The 12,986-nt window shown below is 62.3% G+C and overlaps 1 protein-coding gene across 1 annotated transcript in view; it reads left to right on the top strand.

The window, feature by feature from the left end:
* The window catches only part of AGRN (agrin), a 78,422-nt gene that overhangs the window by 31,135 nt on the left and 34,301 nt on the right, over positions 1–12,986 (top strand). Inside the window, exons 3-4 of the mRNA XM_050714879.1 lie at positions 1,610–1,630; positions 9,158–9,205. Coding sequence (XP_050570836.1) covers positions 1,610–1,630; positions 9,158–9,205 — 69 coding nt within the window. The remainder of the gene's footprint in view (positions 1–1,609; positions 1,631–9,157; positions 9,206–12,986) is intronic.

Below are 12,986 nucleotides of genomic sequence, written 5' to 3'. Positions count from 1 at the left end.
CTCCCCGGGATGTGTAACACTCTTCCCTGCAGTGGCTGCACATCTTCCCCACCAGGCATCCCCCTCCTTCCCCATGGGCAAGGCTGATCCATGGTCAGGCTGGATCCCCTAAAACGCAGCAGGCAGAGAGCTCTGCAGCATCCCCCGCCAGGCACAGCCCGTCCCCATCCGCACCAGAGCTGGCCGTGGGGCCTTGGCTCTCATTTCTGCCCTTTTTTTTTTTTTTTTTTAAATAATAAGTGAAAATCCCAAAATAACCGCGCTGCTCTGGGATATTTTTAAGCTGTTTTTTTTCCCCTCTTCCTTTCTTCCCCGCATCTCCCAGCGGCTGGGAGCCGAGCAGGCTCCCCGTTGCCAGCGGAGAAGGCTGCACGTCACTTCCTTGGCACGGGGCCGTCCCCAGCCCTCAATGCTCACTTTGTTTTACCCTTCATCGCCTCAGCGAGCTGTCAGGGCTCCTCGCAGGGTCACGTTACCCATGTCCCACAGCCCATTGTGGGAGCTGCTGCTGCCGGCGGAGCTTTGGGGAGGTCTCCTCGCCCCTCGGGTCGGGTATCAGGCGGTGGGTGAGGCTCTGCTCCAGCTCCGTCCTCACTGTATTTGCTCTGTGCCCCAATGTTTTCCTTTTTTTCCCTCCTCTGGGAGGATGCCACCTCCATCCCCTGCATCCCAGCCGTGCTTCCCCTGGGGCTCTGCATCCTCAGCCAGTGAGAGCCCGGGCTGAGCAAAGCACCACGGCCTCCAAACCTCGCCCTGCTCTCGGCTCTCCAGCGGATAGTTGGGTGTTTAAAGACGTGTAAATCGATGCTGGCATGGTTATGGGACTTCTCTACTGCCTTAGGTTGCTTACAAAATAATCTGTGCTCAATAACGATTGCTGAAATGCTCGGCTGTTTAACTGCTAGCTTTTCGGACCGTGCCCTCAGTCTGAATTCTGAGTTTTGGGTAGACCTGCGTGGAGCCAGGAGCTGGGCTCAATGATCCTTGTGGGTCCCTTCCAGCTCGGGATATTTTATGATTTTTTTTTCTTCCACCATGTGTGTTGGGGACCTTGTTTCACCTTGTGCTTTGGTTTCCTGGACTTCAAAGGCTAATTTGGGCTCAGGTGTGATGCGTTTGGACAGGAGGCATCAAGCTACTAAGGGGTGTGCTCCTTGCAGCTGAGTAAGAAGCGGCTGATCCTTGGTAGGGTCTGGTATGGGGAGGTTGATGTGGCTGTGGCTCGCTCCAGGCTGAACATTTCCAAAGCAGGAGCCTGGTTTCAGAAAAATCTTACATCGACAGGGCACACGGGTTGATGCTCCTTGGCTTCTGGGGCTCGCTACCTTCTGCAGGGCTTCCTTTAGCTGCCTTTGTAACGTTCTCCATGGATCAAGGGACTGTCGTACCTCGTCCTGCGTGCCCAAGAGCCACCATCGGCCAGGGCTGAGGGTTTTCTTGTCGTTTGCATGTGGTCGGTGCTGGGGACGGGGACCCCCTGGCAGGGGTTTGCGGGACGGGGCTGGAGGAGGGGACCCGGGGGGGGGGCCGGAGAGCGTTGGGTGGCTGCCTGTTGTCCTGTTCTAACTGTTTTGTTCTCTCCTTTTTCTCCTCCCCCCGCTTTCTAAAGAACATAGGAAGCTTCTCGCTGGTAAGTGGTGGTGTGTCACGTAAAAAAAAATACCATTTATTATTTCCATCCACCATCAAACTCACCGGCTAGTGCCTCTCATGTTTCCATCCCCGCGGGATGTGCCGGAGCAATAGGACCCTTCGGGGGGTGCGGGTGCAGGGGCGCCCATCCCCGTGCGCTCGCCCCGGAGGGAGCTATTGCTTTTAGATCACAGTTTGAGGAGCTGCCTCCCCCCATAGCTCTCCCTTCCTACTCCCTGCCCAGCCCGGTGTTGTTCCCTGGGCTCGATTGGCTTGCCACTGTCCTTGCCAAAAGCAAACGCTGCCTGCTGCGTCCCCAAGGGCTGCGAAACTGTGATCTAAGCACGGCCACCTCTCACCTAGCGCTTGTCTCATGCCCCGCTTCATCTTCTCACTGTCACCACCTTCCCGGGCTGGCTGGGGGAAAGCCGCGGTGCCCAGCAGCTCTGCCTCGAGCTGATCCTTTGGGTCCTGGTCATTAACACAACCCCTGCCCGTGCCCCGGGCTGGGAGCGGAGCGAAGGGCGTGCGGCGCGGCCGCGTGCCTCTGGCCGGGTGCCCGCTTCCCGGGGATCCCCGGGGCTGGGAACGCCGACCTCCTCGTGGCCTGGAGGCCGGCTGCTTTGTTGGGGGGCTGAGAGGGTGGGATGAAGGTGCTGGGCACGTGGATGGGGCCGGCAGACTGCCAGGCATCCCATTGCTGCGTGCCCGAGCCCGATGGGCGCGTGGAGCTGCGGGGCGCCGGCGTTGGGGTGGGATGTGGGGTGGCACGGATGTGAGCAGCTCAGCCTCGGTGGGGGCGCTGAGGAAGTGTTTAAAGGTGGTTTTGCTCCTCTTCCTCCCCGTTCTCTGCCCCTCGTTGCGTGTGATGTGTAGGCTGCGTCGTGCAGATCCGGAGGTGTGCGTTGGGAACGTGCCCTTGTTGTGAAAGGCACCAAAGGGTGAGCGGAGGGACATAAAAGTTTTCTTGCAAGCCGCCTGCACCCTGCGCCTCTCTGGGTGCGGAGCAGTGAGGAGAGATGCTATCCAAGCCGACAGCATCCCCTGCTGGTTATCGCTCCCCCGGCCTCTCAGCTGTGGGATGCTCGCACCCGGTGCTGCACATCCTATATCGCTGCTCATCCCATAGCTGGGACCCGCTCCCCACGGTGGGCTGGGTGCTACTCGCTGCTTGCAACCCGGTGTAAATTACTCAGAGCTGCGTGCGGCTGACAGTGCAAGGGCTGGGTGCTGCTGGCATTCGTCCCTGCCAGACAGAGGGGAAAAGGGTTCCTGGGGTCCCCCTCGGTGTGTGCCCACCAAAAACCCAAGCCCCCGAGCAGGACCTGTGCTGTTCAGAGGACAAGGGGCTGTTCCCTTGTGGGGTTTTGGGGCTCCCCGTGCCTTCCCAATCCACTTGGAGCCTCCTGAGGGCATGTGTGAGCCAACATGCAGCTGGGCACGCATCCTTCCTCCTTTCCCGGGGTGTGCTCAATGCTTTCTTCTTTTCCCCTTGCTCTAACACCACGTAGCTGGAGGGGGCTTTGCTCACCCCAAGGAAGCATCCTGCTCTGGGTTTGGCTGAGCACCACCACCAGGAACCTGGGCTCCATCCTCCCCTGCTGCCGCAGCTGGGCTTTGCTCCTGCGGTCTCAGGACCCTGAGCCCTCAGCGAGGTCAGTGCCGTACCCAAAATCCAGCCAGCGCTGCTCTTTTGGGTGAAATGTGCCCGAAGCGTGCCCCCAGCCGTGCTGCCAAGGGATGGCCCCCGCTGTCTGGAAGCACTCGGGTGGCAGCTGCTTCCTCTGCGGGGAGGTAGCCGGAGTGCCAGCAGTACCCACTAATTTTAGCCTCCCGGCTGTTCGCTCCAGAAAGCTGCTGGAGGTTTCTTTCTCCGTTTTGGTTTTTTTTTTTTTTTTTGCTGGTTATTTTCCCGTTCGTCCCCCACCCCTCGTAGTGTTGCATCCCGGAGGACTTCAGCTTGACCAGTTCCTTCCCAGCCGCTCCGGCAGCCGGGCAGGGCTCTCCCACAGGGCAGGGAGCTGATGCTGTCCTGGGAAAGCAGCAGCAGCTTCTGGATGATGGGAATTCGGGGCAGAAGGGTGCTTCCAGAAGTGTTTGAACGCTCTGTTTGCCCCCCAGCAAGGGGCAGGCTTCCTTTCCTCACCGCCTCGTGCTGCTGTGAGATCACCCCCTCCATCCTGCCCCCTTGCCACATCAATCCGGGTGCAGTGAGCAGCCCTGGAGTGCTGTTCCCAGCTTGGCCAGGGCTCCTTGCCTCCATGCACATCCCGAATTTGTGCGGCGAGAGCGGCAGGTGGCAGTGTGAGACTGCGAGAGGAGCTGCCTGCTCTTGGGCTGGCGGTGCCCGTGGCATGCTGGGGCTGGGTGCAGCTCGGGGTGGTGGTGGGGGTGCTCCCGGACCCTTGGCCTCAATTAGGGTCCGGGCAGGCCCCTGTCCTCAATTAGGGTCAGGGGGCTGGGTCTCATCAGCCGGCCTCAGACCCCGCTCTCCAGCCCAGGGGCCGATCTCGTGTGGGTCCTGCAGCAGGGAGCTGTCCCCGGGCAGAGCAGCGGGTGGTTGGGGGGCTTTAGCACCGAGCTGCATCGCCTCCCTCCCCAGGACCATCCTGCTCTGCTCTGCACCCACTTCGGGGCAGCAGCATCGGTGCTATAGCCACCCTCGGGTTTCTGCGTGCACACCTCATCTTAATGCATCTTCCGCTTTTGTTTTTAATTGTTGAGAGGGGTCGCAGGGACTCCATAAAACCCATTCCCTGTTTCATACTGGGGCGAAGTGGAGGAGAGGTGGGTGCTTTTGGGGGGGGGGGGGGGGGAGCACCGGTTAACGGGGGGGTGTGCAAGGATGGATGCTCGAAGCGTGGCCGGCGGGGCTGTGACCCGCTCCCCCCTCCTTCCCTTGACAGGGTTTAAAAGCTCTTTATTTCCAAGCGCTGCTCAGCAGGAGCCGAGCTGGGTCCTGCCAAGTGTTAAATGAAATAATTAAAATCCCCACTTTCTCCCCCTCCCTCTCCCGTCTCGCCGTAATGCCGGTAATTAGCCTGTAAAACTGCAGGAGGGGATGGGGAAGGGAGAAAAGCGAGCGCCTTCCGCGGGCTCCCTCCTCCTCCTCCTCCTCCCCAGGAGGGAGCGCGAAATGGCTCTCGAGGCGCTGGGTGCTGTCAGATAAATCCCAATTAGCTCGCTGCCAAACGGGATTAGCCAGAAGGGAGCCAGGTGGGGAATCAGCCTGGCAGGAGCCGGGGGCTTCGGCACGGGCTCCCTGCTTCGGTGGGGATGGACAGACTGACAGCTGTCAGCCCGAGCCCCAAACCGCGCCGGGTTTGGGGATTTTGGGTCGGGAGCTGGCTTTTTGGGATGGAGAAGGAGGGAGGCGAAGGGATTGAAACAGGTCCTGGTGGTCTCTCTTCCCAAGGAACCGCGGGGTTGTGTCCCACCAGATGCAGGTGAGCATCCTCTGTACGTGCAGGACAACCCGCGTGGACCAGGACTGGTGCCCCGAGCCCTGTGCTGCCCCAAAATTGGGCTCGGAGCAGCGGGACCCTGCCGTCCCCACCCGGCGGCTGCCCCCTCCCAGCCCCCTCCTGCTCGCCTGCAGCATTTTGGCAGCAGCTGTGACATCCTCGCTGTGAGAGCCCAGAAATAACCCCATTAACGGCAGCAGCCTTTCAAGAGGCCGGTGACCACGCGGAGGCCTTCGTGTGCCGAACGCTTTCATTTAGAGAGCTGGGCAGGGGGGGGACAGGGATGAGCTCTGAGATGACGTTTTCTTCCCTGTAACAGAGGGAGAACGGCTGTGCCCGAGGGTGGGCTGGCCGGGCAGCTCTTCTGGGACAAGCCAAGGGACCCCAGAGGGGCTTTGTCACCCTTTTAGCTGTTTTCGTGTCTGCTCCTTGTCTTGGCTGATCTGCATGGGTAAAAACGCAGGGGGATGCAAATGCAGGAGATTTGGGCACCTGTGCGCACGGGAAGAGCAGAAGGATGCTGAGAGCGGGTCACATTGCAGGGAGGTGACCCAGGGGAGAGGGCCAGGGCGCTCTGCCCCTTTTTGGGAAGGGCTCAGCCCCTTGTGTGCTGCTCCAGAAATTCCCAGGGGGGATTTCTCTACAATACCCAGAGCTGCTCCGTTGTGCGGAGGAGCTCAGCACCTTTGCTAAGGAGCACGGAGCCCTCGGCAGGTCGCGGCGCTCTGGGTGTGTGGTGCCAGGGGCTGTCCTGCCCTGCTTTTGCTTTTACCCCCTTGCTGGACTCCAGAAACTCATCTCTTGGCCGTGACCCCTGGCTCCCAGCCCTGTTTTTGTCCTCCGCATCCCGTTGCTGGCTGCATCCCGCCCAGGGCAGGCGGTGACCGTGCATTCCCGTCCCAGCACCTCCTTTTTCTCGTGCACCCTCTCCTCCACCCCACCCAGCTGGTGGACCCTGAGCGTGCACCAGGTCCCAGCTCCTGCCAGGTCCTTGCAGCCTTGGTGCTGTTCCCAAAAAACCCTGGGTGGTCACAGCGGGGCTGATCCCACAGGGGCAGCATTTTGGCCACATGTGGTCCCCCTCATCCTTCCCTCCCCATCTCAGAGCATTCCAGCGCGTAGAATTCCGTCTCTCTGGAATACACGTCTTAAAAATGCCGTTTTTTTTTTTTTTTTCGATCACTGTTTGTTTTTTATTCTCTGCTCCTTTGGCCACTTCGCCCAAGTCCTGCTGCCGTCCTGGGGGTCGGGCGGAGCGGGGAGGGGGCGCGGGGCAGAGGCGCTGCCGGGGGAGGCATAATGAGTTTTGACAGCGCAGTCCCCGCCTCTCCCAACATCTTTAGTTCACGAATGAAAAGACGAAGGGGGTGGGGGGAAAGAGGCGGAGGAGAGGGATTTTTTTATTATTTTTTTTTCCCCTTCCCGTGCTCTCCCCGGGGAGCAGGGCGAGGAAGACCCCGCTCCATCTCCTGGGGGCGAGCAGCGGGATGCTCACAGGTGGCCGCGGAGCGGTGGCGGGGGGCGAGGACCCGAGCTGAGGTCCCCCACGTCCTCCCCGCCGCCTTTGTGCTCCTGCCCACCGAGGAACCGCCGGGGCAGAACGCTGCCCGCAGCCTTTGTTCGAGCCTCCTGCTCTCAACCGCGGGCACGGGCGAGGCGAGCAGCCCGGCGTCCTTCCTCCTCTCCCTCCTCTTCTTCCTCATCCCCCTTTGTCGGCGGCGCGACGCCGGGGAGGGACGGCTGCTCCTCTCCGGAGGGACTTGGGCTCGCAGGAGCGGAGCAAGGCGGAGAAACTTCAGGGCGTGGGGCAGGCGGGGACGCAGACTTGGCTTTTTTTTTTTTTTTTTTTTTTTTTATTCCCCTTGCCGTTTTATTGTCTGGCTCTGTGGATCGGGACCCGGAGCTGTCACAGCGCACACCGGGCACAGGCAGCCGCTGCTCACCCCGGCAGCGCTCGGTGCTCTCTTGATGCCCGGCTCGGCGAGGGACGGGGACCTCTCCGCGACGGACTGGCATGTCACAGCGGCGTGAGCAGGGGAGCTGGCTCGCCCCGGCCACCTGGGAGGTGACAGCAGGCAGCGTGCTCCTTGCCGGCGAGGTGACAGCCCGCGGAGGGGGACCAGCGAGGCGGTGGCCCCTTCCTGCTCGCCGGAGGGCTGGGAGGGTGCCGGAGAGCTGGCGAGGCGGCGGGGGAGAGCTGAGCGCCAGCTGCTCCGTGAGAAAGCAGAGCCCAGCGGGGATGGATTTGCAGTCGCCGTGAAAGGAGCTGCAGCCTGCCGGGGTCCCCCCGAAACCCTCCCTGCGGGGTCAGGGATCGCGGGTGCGCCCGCCCCGAGGAGCTGCGGCTGCAGGAGGCGCCCGGACCGCGCCCGGAGGAGCGGCGGCATTCCCGGAGCAAGCCCGGAGGCTGAGCCTCCCATCGGGAGGACACGGAGGCTGAGAGGGGGGTCCCGTGCTGGTCCCCCCCCCACTGCTCCTTTCCCAGCCCTGCTCACAGGCACCAGTGCACGGGGGTGCCGTGGTGTGGCCCCCCAGTTCCCTCGTACCACCCCGTCCCGGCGGGCTCAGCAGCACAAGTTGAGCTCTTGGCACTTCGTCTCTGAGCTGCTCAGCTTGCTGCTGCCCGTCGGCACCCGTGGATTGACGCCCCCCCGGGTGGAGGGGGGAGGATTGCTGAGCAGGGGGGCACAGGGCTGCCTCGGGAGCGCGCTCGGAGCCGGGATGGCCGGCGCGGGGCCAAACGCTCGCTGCTGAAGGTGCCGCCAAGCCTCTTCGCCCTCCTGCTCCTGGAGGATGGGAGCCTCTGGGGAAGCCTGGCGCTTGCAGCTGTCAAAGAATCGGGGCCGGAGGGCGTCCGCGTGAGCCTCGTGGCTGCTCTGCCTTGGATGGGTCGCCGGCGGGTCGAGCTTTGGCCCGCGGCGTGACGGCCCAGCATGACGGCTTGCCAGTACCCCATGGCACCGGGGGCCTTGGAGCGGGACCGGTTGTACCAGCACAAGGTCTCCCTGGTGGTGCGGTACTTCATGATCCCCTGCAACATCTGCCTCATCCTCCTGGCCACCTCCACGCTGGGATTTGCCGTGCTGCTCTTCCTCAATAACTGTAGGTGCCTCCCCTCCACACCCCGGCTGCGAGGGAGGGCAGGGCGAGGGAGGGCAGGAAGGATCAGCAGGAGGTTGGGGCGAGACGGGGGGCTTTTATTCCCCCGTGGTTAGGCTCTTGGTTTGCTCCCTGGCGTGGCCGAGCGCGTCGTGCACGCCCACGTGTTGCTGGCAGCTCCTGGTGCTGCGCTGTGGCCTCGTCCTGGCGCAGGTGGGTGCTCGCCCTCGGCGCCTTCGACCTCCCCGGTGCTGGAAAGCCCCCAGCACCCAGCTGCGATCTTCCAGCTTTGGGGTGTGCTGCTTCCCCGCGTGTGCGTGATGGAGAAGTGGCAAAATGGATGGGTTTAAAAAGACCTGCCCGGAGAGGGGCGCAGGAGGTAGGAGGGAAATAGGTCGGTGAGGAGCCGTGCACCCTCTGCCACAGCCTGGCTTTGGCACCGTGAGCACAGCGCTTCCTACACGGACGGCATTTCGGCGTGGGGTGGCAGGGTCTGCGGAGCCAGCTGCCCAAGAGAAACCCCTCTGGTTTCCCAAAAGCAGAGGGCTGGCCGACGGCGAGGCTGTGCCACCTTGCTCCAGCCCCATCCTTGGGATATTTCACCTGCTGCTGCCCCTTTCTCCCCCCTCGCTCCCCCGCTGCTGTCCTTGCTCGACCCTGGCGCTGGACCGGTGCTCGGGTGGCACGGCCCAGCGGGGTTTGTGCTGCAGCCCTGGCCAAATGGCACCGAGGAGGGCTGCTGCCAGAGATGCTCCGCTGATGGCAGCGGGAGGGACGGGGCTCCTGGGACTGCTCCTGCTGCTCCCTCCTTGCTGCAGGTGCTCCCTGCACGGGAGGGGCGTTGGAGGGATGAAACCCCAGCCCCAAACCCGCTGGGGAGCCGTGAATAGAGGCTGGGGGGAGGAGGGCACTGCGTGCACTAACCCCGCTGATAGCCCCCTGTTTGTTTTTTTTCTTTGCAGACAAGCCCAACAGCTATTTTACCCAGACCCCGCCGACCCCACGAGATGGTAAGTACCCCTTCAGCTCGCTGGAGCTTGCTTCCCCTGGAAGCCAACGGAGCCTCTCGTGCTCCCCGCAGCTGCCGCGGAGCCTCCGTGACCCAGTGATCTATTTTGCAGCCTCTGTGCCCGGAGCAGAGCAGCTCACGATGCCGTGCTCCCTGCCCTCGCCCTCCCCGGGGATGTTTTTCTCCCTCGGGCCAGGAGGGATGGCAGATCCTCACTCCTTGCACTGCTGCTCGCGCGATGCAGCAGCCCGTCCCGGTGGTGGGGAAGGGCTGGAGGAGGAGATGGGGTGGTCCAAGGACTCCAGCAGCTCTGCTGGTTTGTCTGCTGGGGCCGTGGGGACTGGGGAAAGGGACCTTCACCTTGCCAAGCAGCGGCGCTGAGCTCTGGGGTTGCGCTGTGCTCGTCCCCTCGGTGTCTTACTGGGTTTTACGCATGTGGCCAGGCAGCCACATCCTTCCCTGCCCCAGGACCCCTGCAGGACACGTGGGAAGGGATGCCCACCCCATGGGTGATGGGGACGTGGTGTTTCCCTGCGCACGGCCGCTGCTGGGCAGGTCCTGGTCTGGCTGGGAAGGGGTTGGAGAAGGTTGTGCAGGCTCGTGGCGGCAGGAGGTTACATCTGAGCAGGCAGAAGTCACCCTGCGCCACGGGCCGTGGTTTGGGGAGCAGGGGATTTCGGTGGTGCCAGCTTTTCCAGCACCAGGAGCAGAATGCAAAGCGGTGCTCAGCTGGACACCCGCTACCTCCGCTGCCCTGGCCAGAAATGGTGAGGGCGTGCAAATTTGGGGGGACCGTAACACAGCTCCCCAGCCTTCCCATCCCCTCTTAACAGCACCGGGCAATCCTCCGGGTGCTGACCTTGCCCAGTACGGTACGGCTCGCCAAAGCCCCCCAGATCCCCACACTCGTGGAGCTTTGCTCTCCAAGGCCACGCTGCCAGCATGTGCTCAGCCGATGGCACCGTACGAGCTGTGTTTTCTTTGAAAATCCGCCTTAAAATGCCCTGCTTTCTGCTGGCAGCCTCCTCAGCCACCTCTTCCCCACCCTCCCTCGTTTCATGTGCCCAGATAAGAGCCCGGCAGAGAACTGCAGCCAATTAATAACCCGTTTGTTTCTCTCTTTTCCTTCGCCGATGGGGGCGGGGAAGGAGGCGGGGGAGAAACGGATGCGAGATAAAATGTGATTAATCTATAATTGGACCGGTGGAGACATCTAAAGCGAAAAATAAAAACGCACGTAGGTGTAACTCCTGGCTCGGGGCTCCAAAATATGAGCAGCCCGGCCCAGCCAGATGCCACGCTCCCAAAAATCTCTGGTCCCCAGTGGAGATGGGAAGTGCTGCCTGGCCAGGTGAGGCGCATCCCTGTGCACCTCGTGGTCCTGGGGGGGCTTTTTTTTGGGTAGGGGGGGGCAAAGAGGTGACCTGGTAAGGTGCTGGTGGCTGACTTGGGTGCTGGTCGGAGCAGCCCGTGCTGGTTGATGCTCCTCCGTTCCCTGCACCAGGGGGAGCGGGGGCGGTGTTGGCTCAGCCGCAGCCCCCCCAGGGCTGGCTGTGTTTTTTTTGGGGTTGAGGCAGGTGCAGTGCGGGGTGGCTGCACCCTCCTGCACCCCCTGGGGCGAGGATCCGGAGGGTGCCACCCCTGCTCCTCGTTCCTCCAGCATCCGCGAGGAGAGGCTGGAGCCCTCTTTGCGGCATCCCTTGGTGGGGTTGCTTGCAGGAGATGAAATAGTTTGGGGGATTTGCTCAGGGAGAGCAAATTCAGCTCCCACCGCGCCCTTGCATGGTCCTGTTCTTGGTGAGGATAAGCCAGAGCTTTCCTCTAGCTAGCATCCCTGGTGGATGGCTCGCTTGGGGGGTGCCACCTTCTGCTGGCATCTGTGCACATCTGCAGGTGCCAAGCAGCTGTGGGAAAGGCTCAGGTCCCGTCTCGGTGGGTTTGGAAACATCAGAGAGGGCCGGACACCCATTTTTCTTCTGAGCGTGGATGGAGCGACGCCAGCCCAACGTGCTGTGCCGGGCCAGGGGCGCAGCGCTCGACGTGGTTACGGAGGCACGAGGTGGGGACATCTGACGGGGACGCCAGCACCGTGGTGACCCAAAACATTTGGCGTGTCCCCCCTGCGCACCCCAAATGCGGCCGGGGCTCCTGCTTCAGCCCAGCCAGGTCGGAGCAGTGCAGGTTTGCCCCGGAGAGAGGAGAGCTGCTAAACATAGCTCTTCAAACAGCTGAGCGGTAGGTAAGGCAGCAGTAGTTAAGGCACCACTTTTGATCTCTCGAGAGCGTTTTCTTCTCCATTTGCAGCAAAGTTTGAGCTTTCTCTTGGGGATCAATTTATGTGCTTTCATGTTGGGTGGCTTAAGCGTTGGAGGAGGAGCAGATGGGGGCACCTTAGCAGGTGCTGCCACTTCTCCCTAAATCAGGTCCTCGCTAGGACTGCGATCCCCCAAACTTACCTTGCTGTCCCCTTATCTCTGCCTCGTGTCTCCCAAGACGTGCCATTTAGTCTCAGAGCCTCGTGACCAAGAAACAACACCAAGAAGAGCTCTGTCTTCTCTTCCCCTCGGTCTCGTTGTGCTGAGGTTGTTGCAGGCAGCTTGCCTCGCTGCCAGCTCCCGAGTTAGCGCGCGCGGCCGGGCTCTGCGCTCTGTGAGAGGGCGCCTTGACCAGCGAGCACTGCTTTTTTTTTTTTTTGCAGGAGCATGTCCCCGGGTTGCCGTGATGGGGAGACGTTGGCCGAGAGCAGGAGCTGTAGTTACACGTGGCCACGCGTTTTTGGGGTGCTGGGGGTGCCCGGTGCTGGGCTGGGGGGGAAAGGGGCAGCAGCCTGGGTCCAGCAAGCTGCGTGCAGACCTTGCACAAGGGCTGGCCAGAGCCTGCAGCCTCGGGAAAGGGCAGCAAAGGGCAGCGTGCTGTGCTGGCCCGGTGGCACAGATGGGGACAGGCTTTGGACCTGCTGCGACTGGGGAGGAGCCGTCCTCCCTGCAGGCACCCAGCCGGCTGCAGCCCTCCTTGCCTCTCTTCTCCGTGCTTTGTAAACACCCGGTTCTGCTCGAGCAGGGGGGTGGGAGCACCTTGTAAACACCCCGTCGTGCTGGAGCAGGAGGGTGGGAGCAGCTTGGAGCCATCCCCAGGTGTTTTCCCCTCGCCTCCCCCGTGCGTCCCACCGGGGTGCGCGCCTGGTGCGCGTCGGGCTCCGGGTTTTGGTGCTGTGCAGCTCCCCGGGGGGGTTCCGTGTGCTGGGACGAGCAGGGCCCCGCTGCGGGGGCTCCTCCCAAACCTCTCCCCTCTGTGCTGATGAATCCTTCCAGCTGATCTGGAGCTGCTCGGAGCCGCTCTCGCAGCGGGGCTCGTGACAGATTAATGAGGGAGCCTTTTAAGATGGTGTTGGATTCGCGAGAGCAGCTTTGATGTTTCAGATCCCGAGGAGGCGAGGCTTTAACCTCCTCCCTGCCCTGCCCGCCCCCGGCAACACCTTCACCTTCCTCGCCGCCACCTCGCTGCCTCCAGCACGAAATTTCGCTTTCAGATCTCCCAAAAGCTCGTCGTCTCGCCGCCCCCTCCTCTCTTAATTACGGGAGCGTGCGGTCGGCTCTCCCCACCCCTCCTCTGCCCCGGGGGCCGGGCTGTTTGCTCCAGGTGGGGAGCTGGGGCTGCAGCACTCAGCGCACGTTTTGGTGGCTCTCGGGAAGGGGAATTTCAGGTGCTGGGCTCTGAAAGGTTGGGGCTGGTGGGCACCAAGCTGCTGGGGTTCTGCTCAGGAGCGTGTTTGGAGGTGCTGA

The sequence above is a fragment of the Cygnus atratus genome, chromosome 21 (genome assembly GCF_013377495.2).
Source record: "Cygnus atratus isolate AKBS03 ecotype Queensland, Australia chromosome 21, CAtr_DNAZoo_HiC_assembly, whole genome shotgun sequence".
Taxonomy (NCBI): Eukaryota; Metazoa; Chordata; class Aves; order Anseriformes; family Anatidae; genus Cygnus; species Cygnus atratus.
Note: the sequence above shows the minus strand (reverse complement) of the source record. Positions and strands in the feature narration are given on the sequence as shown.